The 24699-nt window shown below is 39.9% G+C and overlaps 2 protein-coding genes across 17 annotated transcripts in view; one reads left to right on the forward strand and one right to left on the reverse strand.

Moving 5' to 3' along the window:
* The window catches only part of MED12L (mediator complex subunit 12L), a 336247-nt gene that overhangs the window by 114910 nt on the left and 196638 nt on the right, over positions 1-24699 (reverse strand). The gene's annotated exons all lie outside the window — the stretch shown is intronic.
* On the forward strand, positions 872-24365 carry GPR87 (G protein-coupled receptor 87). The gene is made up of 3 exons (XM_049629679.1): positions 872-1595; positions 17490-17621; positions 22568-24365. The coding sequence occupies exons 2-3, from the start codon at positions 17588-17590 to the stop codon at positions 23608-23610; spliced, it is 1077 nt and encodes a 358-aa protein (XP_049485636.1). The 5' UTR covers positions 872-1595; positions 17490-17587; the 3' UTR covers positions 23611-24365.

Here is a 24699-nt window from a genome sequence, read left to right on the forward strand (position 1 = left end):
CTAACACAGAAAGAAAACCAATTAGAACATGCACATATACATATATATATATATATATATGTATATATATATACACACACAGATATATATAGATGTAGATATATAGTTTAAAATAATAAAACTTAAAAATAAATTAGTACATAAAGTTACTATACAAATTAGTACATAAATATATATATTTTAAAATAAAATTTAAAATAAAATATATTATATATATATATATATATATATAAATAATTTCCTTAAGGTGTAAGTAAACACTAATATCTATTATTGACATATGACTTCAAAAAGATTGCACATTTAATATTTTCATTTATCTTCACCCATGATAGTAACAGGTTTTAATTCCATCTGGTGAAATTTCATTTATTTACTTGTTTGCTGCAAAACCTTGCAATCTTTTGTAGATTTTTATCTGAAAGTTCTAAAATTAATTACAAATAAGAAAAGGTGATTTGAATATATAAATTTATCACTGTGGGAAAACTTTTACAAAGAACAAAGTTGTTTTCTCTTTAAAAATGGAATTCAAAGGATTAGGTGAGAACTCACCCCCAAAATAACTTTAAAATATTTTGAATACTGGGGCGCCTGAGTGGCTCAGTCGGTTAAGCGTCCGACTTCGGCTCAGGTCATGATCTCACGGTCTGTGAGTTCGAGCCCCGCGTCAGGCTCTGTGCTGACAGCTCAGAGCCTGGAGACTGTTTCAGATTCTGTGTCTCCCTCTCTCTCTCTGCCCCTCCCCTGTTCATGCTCTGTCTCCCTCTGTCTCAAAAATAAATAAACATTAAACAAAAATTTAAAAAAAAATTTTTTTGAATACTGACATTTGTGTATATATAAAAATAGGTCCACAGAGATCATCAGATTATTGAATAAAACAACAGGTTTCCAATGTTATCACTAGTAGAAACACATTTCAACTTTAGTTTTTAAATAATAAGCTGAATAATATCTTAAAGGATTTGTCCTTCATAAAATACATTCTGATTCCTTTCAATCTAAGCTTTAATTGTCAGGAAGATTACAAATGCATATTTTCTAATTAGCAGTAGAAAGTCCCTCCACCCCTGCAAAATAAAATAAAACAAAGAAAAAGAAAAAGAAAAAAGGAAGAACCTAAACACTGGGACTAATTTAGTAGAGGCCAACCCCAACCTTAGACTTAGACTCCTTAGACTCCATCCCCCTCTCCTTCAACAGTCCTCTGGCATGCTGAGCTCCAGCCCTCTGTGTTCCCTTCAGGTGAATCACCTTCTGATTCCTGCAGGTTCAGGAAATGCTCTTCCGCAGTCGACAGATCTCACCTACTCTCAGATGTGAGTCACTTACTTTAGCGAGAGAGCAAGTTGCTCCAGTTGTTCCAAGCAGGACAATCTGAAAGGGTGCCTCAGAGGACACTCTCAAGGAGAGTAGGGGAGAACCCACCCTCTCTGACAGGGAGAAAAATGCTTATTTTTCATGCTGTACCAGAAAACCCACTTCTCTGTTAACCATAGTTTCAAGGCTTATTCTTAATTAGAGTTGAGAAGCTTGTTCCAACTCGAAGACACCGTATCAGGTGAATGGACACCCAGACACCGCAATGAAAGGTAAATCAAAAAAACTTTTTTTTGATTTTCTTAAAAGCTGTGGTTGATAGGACACAGCACTGATTAAGACTGTAATTATCCTTCTGCTTAAATCTGAGGTCTGAAGAAAAAAGTAGAAATTAGAATATGAACTGAATGAGATAATGTAACGACTCTGTGGGAGGCTCCACAATCCAAAACAGGGGCCATACATGCTTCATGGGGCTTCGAGGTTTCCAACTCAGGCGGGCGGAAAATGTAAACTGTGTATCGTGACTTCAAAAGGGGAAATGATGATTTGGAAATCACTTCTGTTTCAGTGAAATCTTTTATCACATTTACTTTATTAAGGTTGAGTAAAATCCACAGTCTCTTCTCATTGTTTCCTACGTCCTAAAATGTACATTTGTTTCATAATCGTTCATTTACATTTTTTTAAACAGAGAGACCAAAATGAGAAAGATGATTTTTCTGCCCAGATTGCCTCATTCTGATAAAAGAATCTCAATCTTCTCATTGTGCCACAAAGAACAGGGCGATCCTCATTCCTATTCCATTAAGAGATCATGTTAAAACATGTCATGAAGGCACTGAGGAAACTGCCCGGCTACTGACAAAGGGCTCGAGCCAGCTTAGTTCGGCTTCACGTTCAGACTGTTGGGGAAGTTTTTGCTTCACTGAGGAAAACAAAAAGCAAGCATGGGGATTTGAACCTGTCAGTGTTATAATAAAGACTTTAAAAGATAGGTGAGCCTAAAGTAGAGGGACTTTTCGTGGTTAACAACATTTAGCTGCTAGAGAATTTTATATTGTATTTCAAATTGAATCTGCTTTCGCGTTAGGCGTATTAACATTTTCAACAACAGCTTTCTTTCAAAATCCTAACTAGAGATGCCAACTTCCTAGCAAAATACACAGTAAAAACTTTGCTTCTCTATTACCAAAACTATATGGGACAGGTAGAGCCAGACATTGCTCATATTTTATATCATTATTATCTCTGCCAGCTTGGGGTTAACAAAAGTCTTTCCTTCTTGAAATTAGGAATCGAGGAGATTCTCTTAGTCCTTCAGCAAAATCCTTTGCTAAGACTATCATTTGCAACATCTACTTGAAAAGTCTTTTGATATACGTGGGTGAAGGCAGAGGGGCTGGAGGAATAGATTCCTGAATACTGTATTTAAGGATGTAGGCACAAAATCATAACTTTCATGAAGAGGCTTAGGGGAAATTTCCTAGCCAGAGACAGCGGGCTGAGAGGGATTTCTGCATTCAAGGAAGGGGGTAGGTGAATAGACACTAACTGAAAATTGATGTTTTTATTCAAGCTACTAGTGTTCATGCCCTCTTCGGAGTCTGCCTGCTTTTCTCCCTTCCTTGCTATCTTAGGGGTTCACTTCCTTCAAGAACAAAAAGTATTTCATGCTTAGCCTGTACTCAGAAAATTCCACAGAAATTTAACATAGAGGACACAAGAACAGTCATTGGTTCTTTATATGCCTCTAAACAGGAAAACTCATACAACTCCCTCAAAGCCTGTCCTGGTGAGAACAGAAGTGAGGTGAAATCTAAGGAAAATCACCTGGGAGCAGCCCACAGTCTTGAGGACAGAGGTTCTCCATGGGCATGGGGACAGAAGTTTGGTTCAGGGCAGAAAGTCAAGGACTCACAGCAAAATGACCAGGGCTAGGATGCAGACTGTGCCAAAAGTTATCAGTAAGTTGGGCAAGCCTCTTACTTCCCTGGAAGCTCACTCCCATCCCTCACAATAAAATGAGGGAATCAGATTAGATGGTCATTAGAGGCCCCCAGCATCTCTACATTCCCACAATCCAGGTGATATGCCGAGGTACTAGGATTCGTTATCAAGAACCAAGGCTTGGATCTAATAAAGGAATGTTGGAGGGGGCACTGGGTGGAGCCCAACAAGATAAGGAGGACTGATCCTCTCTCCATTTCTGTCCCAGCCAACTACATGATGTTAATCAAATCCCAACGTCTTTAGGCTCCAGATTCTCCCTCTGCAAGATGGAGATGAGAACAGTTAGCTCCTTGCTTCCTCAGGTAGAAAGCTTTGCAGTAATACAAACACAAGGGCCACTTGCAGTGCTTATAGCTGTGACCATCAAAAGCAGAGAGGGAGAGCCAAGGCAACCATGACCTTGTGGTTAAAAAGTAGATGAGATGAACCACTTGGAGAGTATCAGAGTGAATAAGAAACAAGACTCACATGTTCTCCATCAGGCCAATGGTTAAGTCTAAGCTCCTTTCTGACCTGGCGACACTTTTAAATATTCTTCCTCCCTATGTGGCAAAAATGGGCAGAATAGAATGTTTGTTCTCTACCTTGCACCCAATTAGCATATTTTTATCTTTTATTAACATTCATATTAGCCATAGATGAGAACATTTACACTAAAAGGCGCTTGAAGAAGAGTACTGATTAAGTTTCACATGGTATAAGACATCACATTAAGCCATTCATATCAGTGACTCCTTAATTTCTCTTATAAGGCAATTTCTAATAATAATTTCTATCATTTTAGAAACAGAAGCTAACTCCTAAGTGACTTTTTATAATGTAGTAGATAAAAGTCATGACACAAACTGCCCTTCTAGCCTTAATACTAAAACAACCATCATAAATACATTGATATCTTAATATATGCCCAAGAGCACTGCATATTTCACCCATATTCAAAAAACAAATGGAGACAGCTGTAAATACTGTTATTACCACCATTTTACAGCTGAGGAAACTGAAGTTTAAAAAATACACAAGTAGCAGAGCTCTCATCCTGAACCATGTTTTTCTGCCGTCAACCATGCTCTTAGTCACTACTTTGCAATCTCTGAGTAAATGCACTATTTGCCATAGTGACCTCCCCCCCTTTTTTGCATAGTTTATAAGCAAAATTATATAGATTTGTGATTTATTTACTGTACTACCGGACTGCAGGAGATAAATGGCTATCTTGGGTACGTGATAGATTACAGTCAAGATGGAGCTACTTTACTTTCTACTCTTTCCAAAGGAGACATCATATAATAATCAGCACATGAACCCCCAATTCGTGGGGAGGCAGCAACAACAGAATAGTTATGAGCACAACAGTCAGAGTGACTTGTGTTCAAATCCAGGCTCCATCACTTACCACGTGTATTAACCTGGGCTCTTGTACTCACAGGTCTGCTGAGGGAACCTCGCTAAGCCTCAATTTATTTGAAAAATGGCGTGGGGGTGGGGGAAGACTGTTCTTACTAACACTCAGGTAGCATCAAAATAGTGAGTTCTTACTATATGCCAAGCTCCAATAAAAAGATCTCTAAGGATCTGATGAGGTAATACTGTGGTAATACCTCATTCAATCCTCAAATCAATCCAATGATGAATATTTTCCAGGAGAGAAAAGGGAAGCATCGAGGTTAGGTAACCTGCCCAAGTAAATGGCAGATCTGCAACTTGAATCCAATGTCTTTTTAATAAATTAAAGTGTATCTAAATAATTCACAACTGTCCTACATGCACAATAGGATTAGCCAGTATTTGCCAAACCCTTATGCTTCTTAATGCTGTTGCTGTGCCTAACAAGATAGAAACATAGACTTTTCCACTACCAGAGGAGGGGTTAGCCAATAGACTGAACATGCTCTCAGGTCAGAGATACTACTGGCCTTCAGCCACCAGAGTAACTCTCCAGCGGACAGACAGTAGAGCAAAACTCTGATTTTCAAGGCCATGGAGAGTACTAAATAAACCAAGATTCTGGTTGCTTCCAAAGCAGAAGTCAGTATAATAGAGGACAGCTGAAATAAAATAATCTAAGGTTCCTGCACTACAGATGCTTATGATCTAGTTGAAGAAAGGAAAAGGCTAAGAGAAAATACTGGGCTGTTAGCACTCAGCTACATGGCTTCAGGCAGAGAGCTGACAGAGGAGAGGTAAGAAAATGACACATGGACATGAGCTGCCCCTAGGCTACAGGCACCACAGGGTCTGCCACACTGCTTTTGGGATGGATGGCCTCCCTGGCCACATCTCCTCCTCTTCCAACCTACCAGACTCAAAGCTTATGAACAAAACTGAAAACAAATCATCATTGCACTTTTCAAAACAATGTAGATAAATTGGTTGAAAGAGAAAATTGGAAAAACTACAAAACTAATTGTTTACTAGATGCATTTACAAAGAAGACAATCCTTCATAACATGGGTACAATGTGGTTACCCACAGTAAGATATAATAAATAATCACAATTATTTTGTGGTTGTTTCCACCAAGCGTTGTAATGATCTGGATAATGAAAACTTTAAACAAGATGAAGTACTGCACGTGTCAAAGTGTCTAATGTAGTACCTATATCATATGTAGCAAAATGAAGGAATAAAAAACAGTGGATGCCATCAAAAAGGTAACTACTGTATTAATGCATCTGCATATTACAGTCATTGTTTAATGGATATTTCCATTGTATTTATTCAACACCAATATTCCCTTCCCCCTAAAACATTCTACTTTCATGCTGCAATAATACATCCTATCAAAAATTTCTCAACTGGTAGGTAGGCACATGAAAATGCCATTTTCACATGTACAAAATATTATTTCCATGTGGTTCAATCTAATACACCATCATTAGCAGTAAGAAGAAACTTCAGAGCTTCTGAAGTAGTCATCCCAAATTAAATACAATGCCATTAATGTCTGAAATCCTATACATTGTCTCAAAGCTTGTCTTACAAACTCATCAATTTCCAAAAGGAAATTATGAAGGGGAAATTGGTAAAACTCAGGTAGAGCTTTGGAGCAAGCATCAGGTAACAAGGCTCTAGTCCCACAGGGAATGAATGAACAGAAACGCTAAGGAAAGGTTTGGTGCAGCCAATGTCACAAATTGTAACCCACAGACAAGCTTTATTGGGCCTACCCAATGTGTTAACAAAATTAATCTGTAACTTAAAATTCATGCAATTTTATAGAAAATCCATTTTTCTTATAAATCAGATAATCTGATAGCAGCTGACCCATACACCTGTGTGGCAACAATCCAGAGCCTGAGACTAGGGCAACATCCCCCCAGGACATATAGTCCTCAGCCCTGCTGTTTATCTACCCTGACGCTTTGGCTGTTAGCTGGATCTTACTAGCATACTAGTACTGTTGATGATTTCTTCTGATACCTGGCTCACTTTCCTTTGGGGGGATATTACCTATGGGGCTTTATTTGAATTGGCAACCCTCCACTTTAGTCCCCCTACTTCAGAGGGAGGTGTTCGGAAACATCAGAGGACCAGTGTATGATGACCCTTCTCCTGGCCTTTGTTCATGTCTTACATGAAATCAACTGCCAGTTCCTATTCTCTCAGCCCTTCCTGTGTTGTACTCTTCTACTTCAGATGGCAAAATAAGATACTCATTAAGGAAACAATGGTAGATCTCTGCTAAGATCAGTTTAGGTCACAGGGGGCAGCCACATTCCAAGAGAGCCTAACATGAAGGCAAACGTTTTTTGAGCCTGACCCTGTATCTTCAGGTACTCTGATGGATTCTGGAGATAGAAGGATTCAGAGACTCTCAAGCAGTCAAACAAGGAAAATGCAATAGTTGGAATTCTGGACAACGAGGCAGACAATAGGGACTAAGGAGCACTGACACAGTATAGGGGGGAACACGGAAGGCTTTTAGAAGAGGTCGCAGAGGAGTGAGACTTGAAAGCTGTGTAAGGAGCTTGCCCTTACATAGCTGGGCAAGGGAGAAGCGGGATTTCCAGAACAAAAGGGCCAGGTAGACAGGCAGTCTGGTGCAGCTGCGAAGTGGGCAGGTAGACAAGATCAGGTCACGAGGGTACCTACAGAGGGGCTTCAGCTGTATTGTGTACAAGACAGGAAGCTAGAAGAGAGGGCTGTAATGGTAGAGGACATTAATCAAGGAAATATGACGGGGAAAAAGAGAAAACACATATGAGAAATATTATAATAATGCAAACAGTTACTTATTTCTCCTAGTTGAGCAACTTACCATCTGTATACATCTATCCAAAATTATTTTGATTCAAATATTCCCACTAGTTTGAGAAGCATTGTTTTAAAAATCAGGTAATTAATGCCAGTGACGTTGATTTTAATAATCACTTTAAAGAAAATACTATACGTGTGGGTGTGCGCGCGCGCATATATATGGGTATGTGTTCACACACACATACATGAAATCAATTATATATGACACCAGATCCTTTTATTACATATATATGAGTGGGGAAATTTATTTCTTGTTTTTATAAGAGGACAAAGTTAGTAACAGGGAGGGTCTGATGCTGATAAAAATGTGAAATATCCACTAGTATTAAAGACCTCATTAGAATGTTTTCATTATAAATGAAGGTAAGGGATAAAACTGAAGGAGGACTTGCCTCTTAGGAATCAGTCTTATTCTATTAAACAACGTATTGACTAAACTGTGATCTGAAGATTTAAGGTAGCTGAGCGGACACACATTCTACAGGTAGGTGTTCTGTTGAGAACACCTCCCCTTTACCCACAGCTAGAAAACTGTGATGACGACCTTCCTGGAATGGTGAGAAGACCCCCACCATCACAGCATGAAGAATCACGTTACCTCTGAAGTATAGTGCCTCCACCATGGAATGACCCTTGTGAACAGGAACAGCCACTCCCTGAGCCTGTGCAAAGTACTCCTCCCTTCTTCAGGATGTGAATCCAGCAACTGAACACTCTACCTGGGACCTTAAATTCTGAGATATTTGTTTTAAGGAACCAGAAGTTACCTGAAATATATTTCGTTCCACATGTTCATTTAAAACCATTACTCTGGTTATTGAAACTAGAGCCCCGAACCTCTCTGACCAGCCTCCTCTGTTTCAGTCATCCAGAACTGAGCTATATATCAATCAGACTTTGCCTAAAGAGAAAATAAAACTATACATGTCAATTCGGTCAACTCTAAAATTTAACTATATGATTAATAACAAATTTTATTACTGAACAGAAAAAAAACGTACTATTTGCCATGAGTTACACCTTTATAATACTGTAGTACTTACAACATAAAATTGACTTTGTATATATTATCTCACAACTTCTCACAGCACCTTTGGGAACTAGTCCAGGCATCTATTATTTTTCCCATTTCAGAAATGCACAAGTTCGAGAGCTAAAATGTTTCGTCTAGGGTCACAGACTTAAATAAAGTCAAAAACGTAATACCTGCCTATGAATTGAGGTATAAGACACTAGCCAGGTTACTTCTGAGGTTCCACTCATCAAGTCAAGTAGCATAGCAGAGAGGCTCTGGGGTCACAAAAACTAAAGCTCCTTTCCTGGCTTTGCCTCTCAGTGTGTGTGATGTTGGGCAAGGTGTTGAATCTCCCTGGTAAGGTTCCTCTCCTGTACAAAGGGAATAACCAGGTTTAGGGAAGGTTGTAAAGAAGCATTAGACCCAAGCCTTGCCTTCATGGAGTTTACAATCCACTTTATACTACTCTCAAAGAAATAGTTACCAACAAGTGGTCAGAAGTCACCTGATAAATAATCTGCTAAATCTCAATGTGAACCAAAAGACACACAATTGTAGGCTATAGATGTCAAGTGCAAGTCTGAAAAGAGAACTTCAGAGTAGTACCTGAACAACCTGATGGACTGTGCTTGGCACTCCAACACCTTTCGGATGTGATTCGAAGCATGCATTAACAAAGCGACCTATGACTACAGTGACCTAATTTCAATACAAAAAAAAAAAAAAAAGTAAACTGTATCCAGTGAGGTAACCTGTTTCTTTCCCAAGGCCTCCAGCAAAGCTGTTGTTACCAGCATTGGAAAACCCTCCCTCCCACCCTCCTTCCAGCTTAAATTTAAGGTATTCTTGGGTTACAGACAGTTCCAAAATAAGAGACTATTATCTTTCACCAGAAACCTCACATTAGATGTTTTTTGTGAATGTTACATCTTTACCATTGAAATGTAAGGATACCACAACGGTATTCCCATATGAGTTACTAATTTATTATGGCTTTTCTGTGAGAAAATGACCAACCCGCTGCTAAAAAGACAAAACAGAACAAAACAAAACCCTCAGATCTGAAATTCTAACAGTTCTGGATGTGAGCCTCTAAAATTCAAACAGGAAAGTGGAAGACAAGTAAGAGAGAACCACTGCCACCAAATAATCACTCCAACAAGTGATGAATAACCGTATTCAGGGAGCATTCATTTCACTGGCATTCACTGGCATTCATTTTTCCTATCTTGATCCGAAGGACAGTAATGAGACCCTGTGCAGCCAGAGAGGACATTGCTGGGTCCCAGCAGGCACACCTGCTGGCTCTTTCTGCTGAGGCAGGGGTTCCCCCAAGCTGGGCACAAGGGGCTCACCAACCAGGCTGAGGTCTAACACAGTGAATTCTAACTACAAGGCTATGTGCCTAAGGTAGCAGTTCACCAGTCCTGGATGCTAATCCTTCCCCTGGTCCCCCCATTACCCTTTCAGGGAAACAGGAGAGAGTTAGACATCTAACACGCCTGGGTTCAAGCCTCTACACCACCATTTATAACCTTTCCTTCCTTGGGACCCAGAATCTCAGTTCTCCCTCCAAGAAAAACAGTTTAACAATACCCAGCAGGGTTTTTGCTTAAAGACCTCAGCACAGGGCTGAACACAGAGAAAAGCTCAATTGTGACCATTAATAATTCTCAAGTGTGAACTAAGTAAGATCTCCTGACACTATTTTTCTGAATCGCTAAGAGGTACCAGGAAAATCATTTGGAAAGAATACTCTGCAATGGTCCTCAAAGCAAGAAAAATTAGGAGTCCATAGACAAGGAGCAGAGGAAGAAGAAAAATACATTTATAAACCTAAATAGAACACTTCTTGATCCATATCAATCAAATGTAGTCACGTAAGATTAAATGACAAACCAAAGGTTATAAAATCAAATATCTATAGGATCAGACAGTTAACACTCCCAAGTGAGGACACCCAGGATGCCAACAGAAAATGCTGGGAGCTGGCAAACTGGCGTGCACACTGCCCATCGGGAAGAGGCAGCTGATGCTGCTGGATTACTTGTGCTCAGTGTTTGCATATCTCATTCTTGAAAGTAGGATCCAGATCTGAGTTCTTATATGCAATTTCCTGGTGTTTTCAACATTGTTCAGGCCAAACAAAACTAGATCTCCAGTTTAGAAGATTAGCAGTTCCTTCACCAGCTGGACGGGAGAAAACAAATGCCCCCTCTGCCCTGTGCCGCCCCCCCCCCCCCTCTATTTCCTGTCCTCCAAAATGAGGCTCCAGAATCGTTCTTCATTTTTATTCTGGGCCAGTATAATAGAACTCCAGCTTCAGCTTCTATCAGATCTGGGATGAATCCTGACTCTACCCATTACTCGCCATGTGAGTCAGGGCAGGTTAATTAATGAGTCTGAGCCTCGGATCATCCCACCTGGGGGGAGGAAAGGGAACGAAGCACCTAGGTCATGGGACTGCTCTGAGGATTGTACGAGACATCAAGCAACTGGTCCAAGGTCTAAAATAAAGGAGACACTGAGAACACAGTAGTCCTTTTCCACCACCCTCATTCCACCACCTCCTCAGTCAAAGGAGGATATCAATGGATGGTTAAAAAAAGAAAAAAAAAGAAACACAACAACAACAACAACAAAAACCAGGCCTCTAAGCATCGATACCATCTAACCTCAGGAATGGCTGTGAAGCTTGGGCCTACATCAGACATCACATTCTTGAGTGGTTTCATCAGCTCTCAGCTGGGGGAGCAGGAGGTGGCACAACAGGATTCCCGCCCGTGAACAAGGTCCTGGAACCAAGCCATTACTACCACTGAAGCAGCCCTCATTGCAACACCCTGCAGGCGCCGGGACATGCCAAGGACGCACAGCAGCCCTGCAGTTTATGTGCACACAGCAGTCAGATGAGGCTCAGACACAACTTAAAGGGCAAGCTCGCTGAGCAAAGAGATCAGTCAAAGGGCTGGGACCACAAACCACATAACACTATCACCATCAACAAGGTGACAAGAACATGGTTCACTTTGTGTCCAACCTATCAATCACCAGATAAATTCTGTTGTGTCCCTATGCTACACAACAGGAACCAGCAAGACGGCTCCTACCCTGTGCAATGGTGCCAGGTGGTCATAAATATTCTCATTTTAACCTGGCGGTCATCCCTCTGTGGACATATCCTCATATTCGTGTTTTTCATGAGGAAATGGAGGGGCAGAAAGTTGGAAGGTAACAGAAGTTGAAACCCCACACTCCACCACACTGCCACCGTGCTTGGCTAGGAGTCAGGGCAATGGGTGTTTGTTTTTTATGTTAATTATTTTTGAGAGAGAGAGAGTGCACAATGCATGAGTTGGGGGGTGGGGGGCCTGCAGAGAGAAGGAAGAGAGAATCCTAAGCAGGTTCTGTGCACTGTCAGCACAGAGCCCAATGCGGGGCTCAAACTCAGGAGTCACAAGATCATGATGTGAGCCAAAATGAAGATTCAGACACTTAACCTACTGAGCCACCCAGGTGCCCCACGGTTGGTTAAGGTTGACAGTTTCCAATCAAATTAAAATGATCTTTGAATTGCGTTTAGGGAAGGACTACTGGAAATAACACCAATAAAAACTAACATTTAACACAAACAAAAACATTTATAAAGCACTTATTTATAAATGTATATTCTAAGTTAACCTCTTAATGATGCTATAGAGCAGATAACATTATTGTACCCATAATTCAAAAGATTCATTATGGGAAATTTATCCCCAAAGCTTACTGGCAACTCTTAATTATCAAAATCCAGCTTCTTTTAACTTCCACCCTCTACGATCTTCAAAACAACAAAAATAACGCCTTCTATCTGATTAGGAACTCTAATGCAAGAATTTCTGTACCATTTAATAACTCGAGTTTAGAGAGAAAAGGAAAGCATGGCTACTTGGGTTATTTAGAAAAAAAAAATCTGCCAACAAGAAGCAGGAGAAACTTGAGAGGAAAGAAGCAGAGACCAGACAGGAGGTCAGTACAGCGACCCACACATGAAACTATGAGGGCCTTGTTCTAGAAGGGGCCTTTGGGGGTAGGGGTTGTAACAGCTTTCCTTCACAGCAAAGGAAAGATGTAATAAGACAAACAGGAAGATCAAGTAAGGGGCTGACCAGGTAAGGGGCAAGGAAAAGAACTACCCTGTAAAGCACTCCTTTGACCAAGAGATGAAGCAAATATTCAGAAATAGGGATAAAAGGAAAAGTGGTTTCCATGGAGGAAAGGGAAAACAGTTCAAGTTCAGAGTTGTCGACTATGAGGAACATCCACATATAGCACATTTCATTGTGCACGAAGGACTGAAGTTTAGGGAAAGGAAAAGAGGGATCAGGGAAGAGAGGTTATAGCTGAGCATCCGAGTAGACATGAGCACTCCTGAAGAAAAGGAAATAAAAGAATGAGGAGCCATGGCCTAAATTCGGGAAAGCACGTTATTTAGAGATGGTAATAAAGGAGATGGAGGAGAGAAGAGACTCTCAGAGGCCAGTACAGGAGAATAAAGTATCTCATTTCCCATAACTGAAAAACAAATTAGATTCCAGAAAACACAAGTATCTTATCAGAAACTAATTAAAACCCAACTCTTCTATATAATTTCAATAATAATTAAGAGAATGGAAGCATGGATTCCCCAGAAGTCTAAATCATCACCCATATCCAAGGTCTCTGGATTTGGGATCCAATTCTAAAGATTTTATTTTTTATAGTACTTTTTAAGTTTGTTTATTCATTTTTAGAGAGAGAGAGAGAGACCACAGGAGAGGGAGACAGAGAAAGAGAGAGACAACAGGTGGGAAGGGAGAGGGAGAGAAACAGAGAGAGAGAGAGAGAGAGAGAGAAACAGAGAGAGAGAGAGAGAGAGAGAGAGAGAGAGAGAGAAACAGAGAGAGAGAAACAGAGAGAGAGAGAGAGAGAGAGACTATCAATCCCAGGCAAGCTCCTCATTGACAGCACAGAGCCTGATCTGATACCAAGAGTTGGACACCTAACTGACTGAGCTATCCAGATGCCCCTGGGACCCAATTCCAAAAGAGGAAATTCATGAATGAATCATATATATATATTGCTAAGCAGCCCCCCCTCACACACTTCAAGAGATGCAACTCTTGCTAAATGTACTTTGCATTTCACCACCTGCTTTAACAGAAGATAGGGAATGTACCTGTTATGTGTTTCTCTTGGTCTTGAAACTCATCTGTAGTGTTGGTCAGTTGCTAGCCTATTTGTAGGACTTTTCCTTTCTATGTGCTCTTTTGTCCTTTTTAACTTGAGACGATATTTATATGTCATAATTTGTATCAATTTTGAGCATATGATTCAATACTTTTTAGTAAATTTAGAGTTTTGCAAACCATCACCACAATCCAGTTTTATCACCCCTCCCCCCAACAAAACCCCTCATGTCCTCACAGTTATTCTCAACTCCCACCCCCAGCGTTGAGGCAAACACTAATCTTTACACTTCTATAGATTTGTTTTTTCTGGACATTTCATCCAAATGTTATGTAGTCTTTCACATGTAGCTTCTCTACCTGGCAAAATGTTTTTGAGGCTTGTCAATATTATAGCTGCATTTCATTCCTTTTGGTTGTGAAGTAATATTGCACTGCAGGACTATACCACATTTTGTTTATCCATCATTCATCAATTGATATTTAGGTTGATTTGACTTTTAGCTACTAGAAACAATGCTACCAAAATATTTCCACAGGAGTCTGCATAGGCACGTTTTCATTTCTCTTGGGTAGATATATATGCATGGAATTGTTGGGCTGAATGATAAATTAGTTTTACCTTTATAAGAAACTATCAGACTGTTTTCAAAGTGGCCACATCATTTTAACTTCCCACTAGCAATGCCGAAGTGTTTCTGTTTTTCCACGTCCTTAGCAACACTTCATTTTCTCATTTTTATTTACAGCCACTCTGGCAGATAGGAAATAACATCTCATTGTAGGTTTTTATTTAAATATCCCCAATGACTAATGATGTTGAACACCTTTTCGTGTGCTCTTGGTGAAAACGTCTACACAAATCTTTAGATAATTTATTTTCTCGCTGGTTTTCTTATTAAGAAGTTGTAAACGTTCTTTGCACACTCTGAATACAAATTCTTTATCAGAAATGTGATATATAAATACTTTCCCCAAGTCTCTTTTCTGGGTCCGTCTTAATGGCTTTCTGCTTTCTCTCCCGCTGTTGCGTGTGGCTCACCCATATTAGCTCCTCTTCTAGTATGGGTAAGCCATATTGGAATTCTTGTTACTCAGTAAAGTATATTTGAAGCCAAGAGAAAGAAAACCATGTAACTTGGGAACAGAGAAATGTACAAATGAAGAGGTGTTTGTCAGGTAAACTCCATGAAATGTTTCCATCAGAAGCTTGATTCAAAAAAAGAAAAAAAAAAGAAAAAAAAGGCTTACTGAATCCAAGGGTTATCGTTATGAAGTTCAGAAAACTGCTTCAATCATTCTTTTGAGTAATTTTTAATAATTAAAAACAAAGTGGAGTTTCACATCCTTGCCTTACTTTAAAATCCTGCAACACTGACACCAAAATAGGAAAGACTCTTAAGAGCCCAAGTCATTGTCCATGCTCTGTTAACAAAAAAAAAAAAAAAAAAACCTTTTTGGTGCCCACCATGTAGTGATTTGACACGAGACATGGATAGGGTGTCTAAATTCACAAAGAGAGGATTCTAGTGGAGAGAGCGTTCACTAACAATATGGGAAATGTTTTTTCCATCTACTACCAAATCTAGCCCCCAGAGTTCACGAGATACTAGGGAACAGAAAAGGGCAAAGTAACAGATAAAGAAACATTTGCTGCCAAACTCTCCAATACGCTTCTGCCTGCAAAGTGCTCTTTTCCTGCTGACTCAGCAACTGTAAGTGCTTACACCAGCCAGAAATCTGCTTTGCACTTTTTTTTTTTTAATTTTTTTTTTTAACGTTTATTTATTTTTGAGACAGAGAGAGACAGAGCATGAATGGGGGAGGGGCAGAGAGAGAGGGAGACACAGAATGGGAAGCAGGCTCCAGGCTCTGAGCCATCAGCCCAGAGCCCGACGCGGGGCTCGAACTCACGGACCGTGAGATCGTGACCTGAGCTGAAGTCGGATGCTCAACCGACTGAGCTACCCAGGCACCCCTGCTTTGCACTTTTAAGGGGATGAGGTTACTTGGGATCTCTGCAGCTGCACAGTCTATCAACAACATCAGTAAAGAGAAAGTCTCACATGGTTTCATGAGCAACAGTGTGACTTCCCCTGTAGCAAACCATTTAAAACATAAACACATTGGACTTGACCAGCACACTTTTCAAAATCAGTTTCCAGAATTTTTGCTTTTATCAATACTTCAGAGAAGCCAAAAAACACAGGGCTACTTGAAGGAGAACCGGGGGAAACATTTTCTAGCATTTAATGTTACATGCACATATGATCTCAGCTAATCTTTTTTTTTTTTTAATTTTAATGTTTATTTATTATTGAGAGACAAGAGACAGAGCATGAGGATGGGAGAGATAGAGAGAGGGGGAGACACAAAATCCGAAGCACGCTCTAGGCTCTGAGTTGTTAGCCCAGAGCCTGACGCGGGGCTCGAACTCACAAACCGTGAGATAGATCATGACCCAAGCCACAGTTGGACGCTTAACCAACTGAGCCACCCAAGCACCCCGATCTCAGTTAATCTTTATAAAAATGTATGGAATCTGAAGGTCTGAAAAGTTAAGGTATTAAGTCATAATCGCACGCCCGTCACTGAAACCCAATTTAATTCTTCACTCCTAATCAAAACTTTCAGATTGAATGGAATTGTCAAAGAGAAATACAGGGACTTATGAGGCAAACGTTCCAATGATGTTAAATTTTTAATGGAATTCTATGTTTGAGGAAAACATAGAAGCTCACACAAATTACAGTCCCAAAAGGGATTTTATAGGGCCTTCAGGGCAATTCCAGAAAGGTCAGGTGACTTACTAGAGGTCTCACAGCTGGTTACTGTAAACCCAGAACTAGAACCCCAGAGATGATAAGAATAGGATAGATACTTGAAAGCATGTGAGCTTAGGGGTGCCTGGGTGGTTCAGTCAGTTAAGCACCTGACTCTTGATTTCAGGTCAGGTCATGATCTCATGGTTCATGAGTTCGAGCCCCACATAGGGCTCTCTGCTAACAGTGCAGAGCCTGCTTGGGATTCTCTCTCTCCTCCTCTCTCTGCTCCTCTTCCAAACATGCTCTCTCTCAAATTAAAGAAAGATTTTAAAAAAGAAGAAGAAAAAGAAGAAGAAGAAAACATGTGAGCTTCTAAAACACTCTTACATACATCAGCACTAGATCTTTATAAAATTTTTTAATAATCTCCAACTGCATGTAAGTCTTGTCATAGATGCATTTATTATATGCTCAGGTTAGGTGCGGGGGATTTGGTAGAAGCAGGGAGAGGACCACATAAGCTAACACGTTCTGAGTGCATTCCTATACCCAGGTTCTGATAAATGTCTTATATGAACTATTTCAAGTAGTCCTTATTACAATCTTGGAGTATGATTATTATCATTCTAATTTCAGAGATGAAGACACTGAGTCACAGAGACATTAGTAGCTTTCCCAGGGCCACAGAGTGGCATTCAGATAGACCACATACACAGAAATGGTCCTTGCTCCATGGCAGGCTGAAAGAGAACACAAAGCAGGCAACTCTCATTTGGCACAGTTGTTCATATCCAAAGAGTATGCCTTTTCTGAATTGTGAAGGTATATACATGTATTTTTAAAGAAAAGGTAGAATTCCTGTGTTCAAATTCCTTCCTAACTTTTCCCAAACCCTTTCCCCCCCACCCAGGACTCAAACCAGGGATAGCCTATGCCGAACCCTCCCCTCAGTCATCCCCGAGTGTTTCCTGACACGTATTTTTGCTTACAGTCCATCACAACTGAAGAATGGGGCTCAACTTGACACTTGCAAAATTACCAGGTAAGCTGTAGAAAAAAACCCATAGAAAATCTTCTTTCATAAATAACTGTTATTTATACTGTGTGACACTTTGGGAATTTTATTGGCTACTGTACCAATTAACAGAATAAATCCACATTTAGCCTGGCCTTTCATTAAATATAAAACAGTGAACAGGCAGGACAGAATCACAGACCATCTCAAAAAGGACAAGAAAGATTACGTTATGATTTGGGGAAGATTTTTATACCCAAACTAAAGTATCTGTTACTTTCCAGATGTAATAGTTTAAGGTTCACCAATGCTTCCCAGGAGGTCAAAGACAACAAGTGCCTACTCTCCTATTTAGAAAATGCAACTATTGGGGCGCCTGGGTGGCTCAGTCGGTTAAGCATCCGACTTCAGCTCAGTTCATGATCTCGCGGTCTGTGAGTTCAAGCCCCGCATCGGGCTCGGTGCTGACAGCTCAGAGCCTGGAGCCTGTTTCAGATTCTGTGTCTCCCTCTCTCTCTGACCCTCCCCCTGTTCATGCTCTCTCTCTGTCTCAAAAATAAATAAATGTTAAAAAAAAAATTAAAAAAAAAAAAAGAAAATGCAACTATTTGGACAATGACCATACAAGGAAAGTTGACCGCACAAGGGCAGTTGTGCCATGGTAGTGACACCCTATAATTTGTATGACTTCTGTGTTTCATTCCTACCAGGCAGGTAGAGCAGTCACATATTGTTGATACTTTCACATTCTGTGCCAAAGAGTGACACACCCCAATGAGCAATAACGCAGCTATACCAAAAGCAAAAGGACCAAGATTCTTCACCGCTCTATCATTCATCATGTGACCACTATTAATGAGACAAATTGTAATTAATGACTTAAGTTATGCAGTAAACGAACATCTACTAAGCACTAGAGACTGTCCTCGAAATGATGTTTGCAGAGAATTTAACTCTTGGGAGATCCAGCAAAATGGCTACTGTTTATTCCACTTTACAAAGTGTTGAAGTAACTAAACCAGCTTCAAGTGGGACTTTCCGCAAGGACAAACGTGCTCTTTTCTGCTTGGCCCAATACAGTAGCCACAAGTGCTGAATGCTATATATGGCCACAAGCCCCGTGCATTTCTCCAACACACACAATGCCCCCCCCCACCCACCCACCCACCCACACACACACCAAAACGGCCACATCCCAATGGTCAACACATGGACTACAATACCACTCTCACAGAGGCTGGCACAAAATGTTAATTTACTATGGAATAGGGTTCTTATGTCAGTGTCTTTGTTAATCCAATTTAAAAGGAGTTGGAGAAGGAAGAGCAGGAGAGAAAATAACAAAGGAATCCTCACCCTCAATTATCACTCTGTATCAAGCTCTGAGCTAAATAATACAGGTAATAACATCTTAGTAAACAAGGAGTGTGTGAGAAAATAGCCTTTACACTGTAAAAACACCTTCTAATTTTCTTAATTGAATCACCAAGCTACCTGTCATTAAAAATGTTCCCTACCTTGGCCAAGTTTTTTATTGAGGGTGAAGAACAACATGATAAAAGTAACTGGGTGAAGAGAGCCACACACGTTTAATGTTCATTGTTCCGAAGAGTGAGCTCTGTGCACAGAAGTGCTTTTGAGCACACTCACCAGCTTTGGGAGAATCTGGGGCAAAGATACATAAGAGAAGAAATAATGGGAGTGGCTGGCAAAAAAGAACACAAACTTAATTCTTTAAAAAAAAAAAAATCAGGGGCGCCTGGGTGGCGCAGTCGGTTAAGCGTCCGACTTCAGCCAGGTCACGATCTCGCGGTCCGTGAGTTCGAGCCCCGCGTCAGGCTCTGGGCTGATGGCTCGGAGCCTGGAGCCTGTTTCCGATTCTGTGTCTCCCTCTCTCTCTGCTCCTCCCCCGTTCATGCTCTGTCTCTCTCTGTCCCAAAAATAAAAAACGTTGAAAAAAAAAAAATTAAAAAAAAAAAAAAATCAGACAAAACTCTATATCAAGTTTTGAGCCTTCCAGAGCAACTCACAGATGGTTCTTCCTGCTAAAGAACCATTATTTTTTCTTTCTACTACCATATTATTTCATAAAATAATTCATAACAAGTTTAACAACTTACTGTTTAAGCTGCATTATAAGTGTGGAATTTGTAAATGAAGAAATAGCCAAGCCTAGGCCTAGCCTACTGAATTAAATTATTCCAAAATGTTAATCTTATACATAAACTAAGGAAGTAAATACTATGAGGTGACATAATCAACAAGCTCAACACCAGACTGACAAAACCACCATAACCACTGTGGAATAATGCCACTCGCACTTGGTATCTGTCATTTATGAGACACAGTGTTTGTTAAGTACTATTTTTGACATTCTGATTTAAGACTCCATCTTTAACAATAACCATAATTGATCAGTAAATCATTTCATAAGAGTGCTTGTCCATACAATTAAAACTTTAAAATATAACGATATACTGAGCAGACACACAATCCCAAACCAACACTGGGATGTATGGGTCTTCCCAGTCCACAGTGTATATGCACAATAGATTCAGTGAGTCAACACTAAGGGCTGAAATATCCATGCCAAGTATGGCTACAGTTTGTGAACCATTCTATTTGCACTTACAATGGTTTTGAAAACCATTCATAATTGTTGTAAGCCAGAGCCATCGGCTGACCACTTTCAGTCTGTGTCCCTTGCCTGGACCACTTACCTTGATTAAAACTTACTTGCCCTCTCTCCATTTCCCACAGGGTTCTATTCTGGGTTAGATGAAAGTGACTGCTAATAGTTTAATTGCAGAAATTAATTCAAGCACTATCTTAACCCAGGTAAAATTGCACATCTTAGAAAGCTTCTAATAACATTGATGCTGATGGGGATCTTGTGGTGCAGAAACAGCCAAGATTGCAACACTTCGTTAAGTCAAAATAGGCTTGAAAGATACTGTTCAAGACAATATTTGAAACTGGCAGCAGTTAATATAGATGGCAGCTGAATCAGGCATTTTAAACTTATAAAGCCTAATAATACTGTGGGTCTCATTGTAACAGGCTAGTCCAGCTATAAATTACTAGCCTGTGTGAGGGTATTTCAGCCTGGAAAACCAGTTTTTAAAAACACTTGTAGCAAAGAATAAAAGGGAAAGAATTAGAAAGAGGACAAGGTTACTCAGGAAGAGCCCACACTTAAATTCCAGGCAGCAATTTAAGAACCTGTTTTTGGATTATAATCATCAAAACTATCTTCCCTGTTATATTTCTTCAAAGAAGGGAACTAAAGTACATACTACACTGCCTGTCATGTAGGGAAATGAGGCCAAAATTAATGCTATTACCTCTAAAACAAAATCATTCCAAAACATAACTGTAATTATAATAAACACTATTAATAAGAAGTAAAGGGGCGCCTGGGTGGCTCAGTCGGTTAAGCGGCCGACTTCAACTCAGGTCATGATCTCGCGGTCCGTGAGTTCGAGCCCCACGTCAGGCTCTGTGCTGACAGCTCAGAGCCTGGAGCCTGTTTCAGATTCTGTGTCTCCCTCTCTCTGACCCTCCCCCATTCATGCTCTGTCTCGGTCTCAAAAATAAATAAATGTAAAAAAAAAAAATTATAAAAAAAAATAAATAAAAAATAAAAAAATAAAAGAAGTAAAAACTCAGTAATGACCTTCCCTGTGAACTTACATCTGAAAAGGTCATTTGAAAATTGTGTTAGTCCAGGTTTAAAAGACAGAAAACAAGGCAGATGACAAAACATAATGGATGGCCAAGGGATTTACTGGGGGAAATGCTTGCAAGGGATTACAGACTGAAATGCAGGTCTGACCACTGTGCAGGACAGGGGAGCAAGGAGGATGAGTGGGAAGATTCAAACTTGAATGCAGTTTGACCAAAATTCTGACCAGAATGATGAGGCTTTCAGCCAAAGTCATTTGTCAGAGGAACTCTTCTGTCCCAGGAAAAGTCTTGTCTTAGCAGCCTTCCTGTGGGGAGTTACTGGCTTCGAGCAGCCTGTGGGAAGTGTCCATCAGCAAGAAAACAGGAGTGGATTCAGAGCCCTGAGTGAGGGCTACCCATGGGTTTCACTCCCCTCACAGTAGGAGACACGAGAGGCCCATTTCCATGGCTGCCATGTAAATAAGATTCTCATACGTCATGGTACTGATTATGCGATAGAGTGGTACGGCATAGGCCTCTAACAACATGAACTAAAAATTCCAAAAATGTAAAAGGTTTAAAAATGTTATGTAAGTGCAACAGGTATAGCGTAGCCTTGTAAATAAAAATAGGTATCAGCCTAGAACTATTTTTAACAAGTTGCTCTCCATGATAAGAAACTTCTATATTAACAACAATTTCTTTTTGTTTCTATTCCAAATAATGGTCCCTAAAGGCTCTTACATTCTGTAAGAAAGTCAAGGGCAAAAACTTCAGAAATCACCCACTAGTTTTACTGTTTCTCAATTACTGATGATTCAACAACTGAACACCGGGAGAGATTTTAAAAAGTTATTTCAAAGTGTGTGCCAAAGGCTAACCTAAAAGAATAACTAGTGTTAGCCATTTTATTTTCATTAGAGGAAATTCCAATTTTCTGCCAACAGATTTTATTGATTCTGTTTGTAATGATTTCAAACACTAAATTAAAAATCAGAATAACTGCCATTGGTGGATTTTTCCTTATTTTCAAAAGACTGGCATAAAGAACCAGAAATACAACATTTTACCCAAGGGACCTGGGTGTGCATGTGTTCAGGGGGAGGGTGGGGAGGACTTGAGGGAGAGGCCACTAATGCCCTGGCCACTCAAAACATTAAAAATGCACTAAAGTAACTATTTAAAATGCCATAGGCATATTTTAATTTGCCTAAAATAGCAAATAGCAGTAGCCTATCAAGGAGACTAGTAGTCTGTGGGGCACACATGTTAAGCTCTGACGTGATGTCTCCCCTCTTCTCTGACAGATAATGAGCTGAACAGCCAAGGGAGTCAAGCACCAAGTAACACGAGCGATGGACCCGGAAGGAACATCACAGTTAACAACGAATTTGACACTATTGTCTTGCCTGTGCTTTACCTCATTATATTTGTGGCAAGCATCTTGCTGAATGGTCTAGCAGTGTGGATCTTCTTCCACATTAGGAATAAAACCAGCTTCATATTTTATCTAAAAAACATAGTGGTTGCTGACCTCATAATGACACTGACATTTCCATTTCGAATAGTGCATGATGCAGGATTTGGACCTTGGTACTTTAAGTTTATCCTCTGCAGATACACTTCAGTTTTATTTTATGCGAACATGTATACTTCCATCGTATTTCTTGGGCTGATAAGCATTGATCGCTATCTGAAGGTGGTGAAGCCATTTGGGGACTCTCGAATGTATAGCATAACCTTTACTAAGGTTTTATCTATTTGTGTTTGGGTTATCATGGCTGTTCTGTCCTTGCCAAACATCATTCTAACAAATGGCCAACTAACCAAGGAAAATGTTCATGACTGCATGAAACTTAAAAGTCCCTTGGGAGTCAAATGGCATGAAGCAGTCATTTATGTCAACAGCTGCTTATTTGTGGCTGTGCTGGTGATTCTAATCGGATGTTACATAGCCATATCCAGGTACATCCATAAATCCAGCAAGCAATTCATAAGCCAGTCAAGCCGAAAGCGGAAACATAACCAGAGCATAAGGGTGGTTGTGGCAGTGTTCTTCACCTGCTTTCTACCCTATCACTTGTGCAGAATTCCTTTTACTTTCAGTCACTTAGACAGACTTTTAGATGAATCTGCACACAAAATTCTGTATTACTGCAAAGAAATGACACTTTTCCTATCTGCGTGCAATGTGTGCCTAGATCCAATCATTTACTTTTTCATGTGTAGGTCATTTTCAAGAAGGCTATTCAAAAAATCCAACATCAGAACCAGAAGCGAAAGCATCAGGTCACTGCAAAGTGTCAGAAGATCAGAAGTCCGCATATATTATGATTACACAGATGTGTAGGAGTTAAGGGGTCAGGAGGCCTACTCTTGTTTGCAAAGTGTACAGAGTGTAAATAAATGTTTCTTTTGATTATCCTTGCTTCAGTCTATCAAAATACGGACAAAAGAGAATTAAAATGATATGAAACTTGGGTATCATTTGAAACTAAGAAAAACATTAAGGCATGCCAAAAAGTGAGCTAAGCGAGAGGCGGTGTGCAGTTGAGTGGCAGGTTCATGACTCGGGGTTTCAGGAACAGACTGCAGAGGCAGAGAATGCCATGGCAAAGCCAGGGCACTGCCAGCTAATACTGCTGCTGGGAAGCCACTTCTGAGATAAAAGAACACAGAGAGGAAATAACTCTATATAGCTGTAGAGTTTAAGATTTGGGATCATTTTTGTCTGATATAATTAGGTACGTATTAATTGCTAGGCCCTCTGACCTTCCATTTATGAATATGTAGGACCTCGGGCAATCCGCCCTTCAATGTATTCATCAATGTCCGTGCACATCAGAAATAACTTTATAGTGTGGAGGAGGAGGAGAGGGATTTAACTATATTTCTTAAGCAATGTATTTGAAAGGCTGAATCCAACTGACTGATTTTAAACTTAGGCTATTTCAAAAAAGAAAAACTAGCTATGAAGACAAGTGGATCTTGGATAAAACACGACATTTGCCATTATTATATTGCTATGCTGCTAAATCCTCCTGGGTTAAAAAAAGAGAATATGGAAGCTTGGTTAATAATCAAGTATATGTGGCTTGTAAACAAAAACCATTTAGTAGTCTTTATTTTAGAAAAACTTTTAGCAAATCACTCTTTCCTTTTAGCTATATCCTACCTTTAATAGTGTTATCATTAGTTTAAAAATATCACCTTAAGTTGAAGGATAGAGTTCAATAAATTAAGTCAAAAAAGGACAGGGGTAATCTTTTAAATCTTACAAGATTTTCTTCTTCAAGAAAAACACTTGAACCTTCATTGATTTCAAAGCCTTCAGCTGCTTGAGCATAGCAAGTGCCTGATTTGTTGCTCACACTGTGTGAGGAGTGGGGCAAGCATTAAAACAGGAGAACTGAAGGCACGTTTGTCGATTTGCTGACAA

This window comes from Panthera uncia, chromosome C2 (genome assembly GCF_023721935.1).
Source record: "Panthera uncia isolate 11264 chromosome C2, Puncia_PCG_1.0, whole genome shotgun sequence".
Lineage (NCBI taxonomy): Eukaryota > Metazoa > Chordata > Mammalia > Carnivora > Felidae > Panthera > Panthera uncia.

Excerpts from the sequence above, each read along its gene's own strand:
- GPR87 (XM_049629679.1), top strand. The coding sequence starts at position 17,588 with ATGGGGCTCAACTTGACACTTGCAAAATTACCAG. Across the intron at positions 17,622-22,567 it reads GACACTTGCAAAATTACCAG|ATAATGAGCTGAACAGCCAA; the intron begins GTAAGCTGTAGA and ends CTTCTCTGACAG.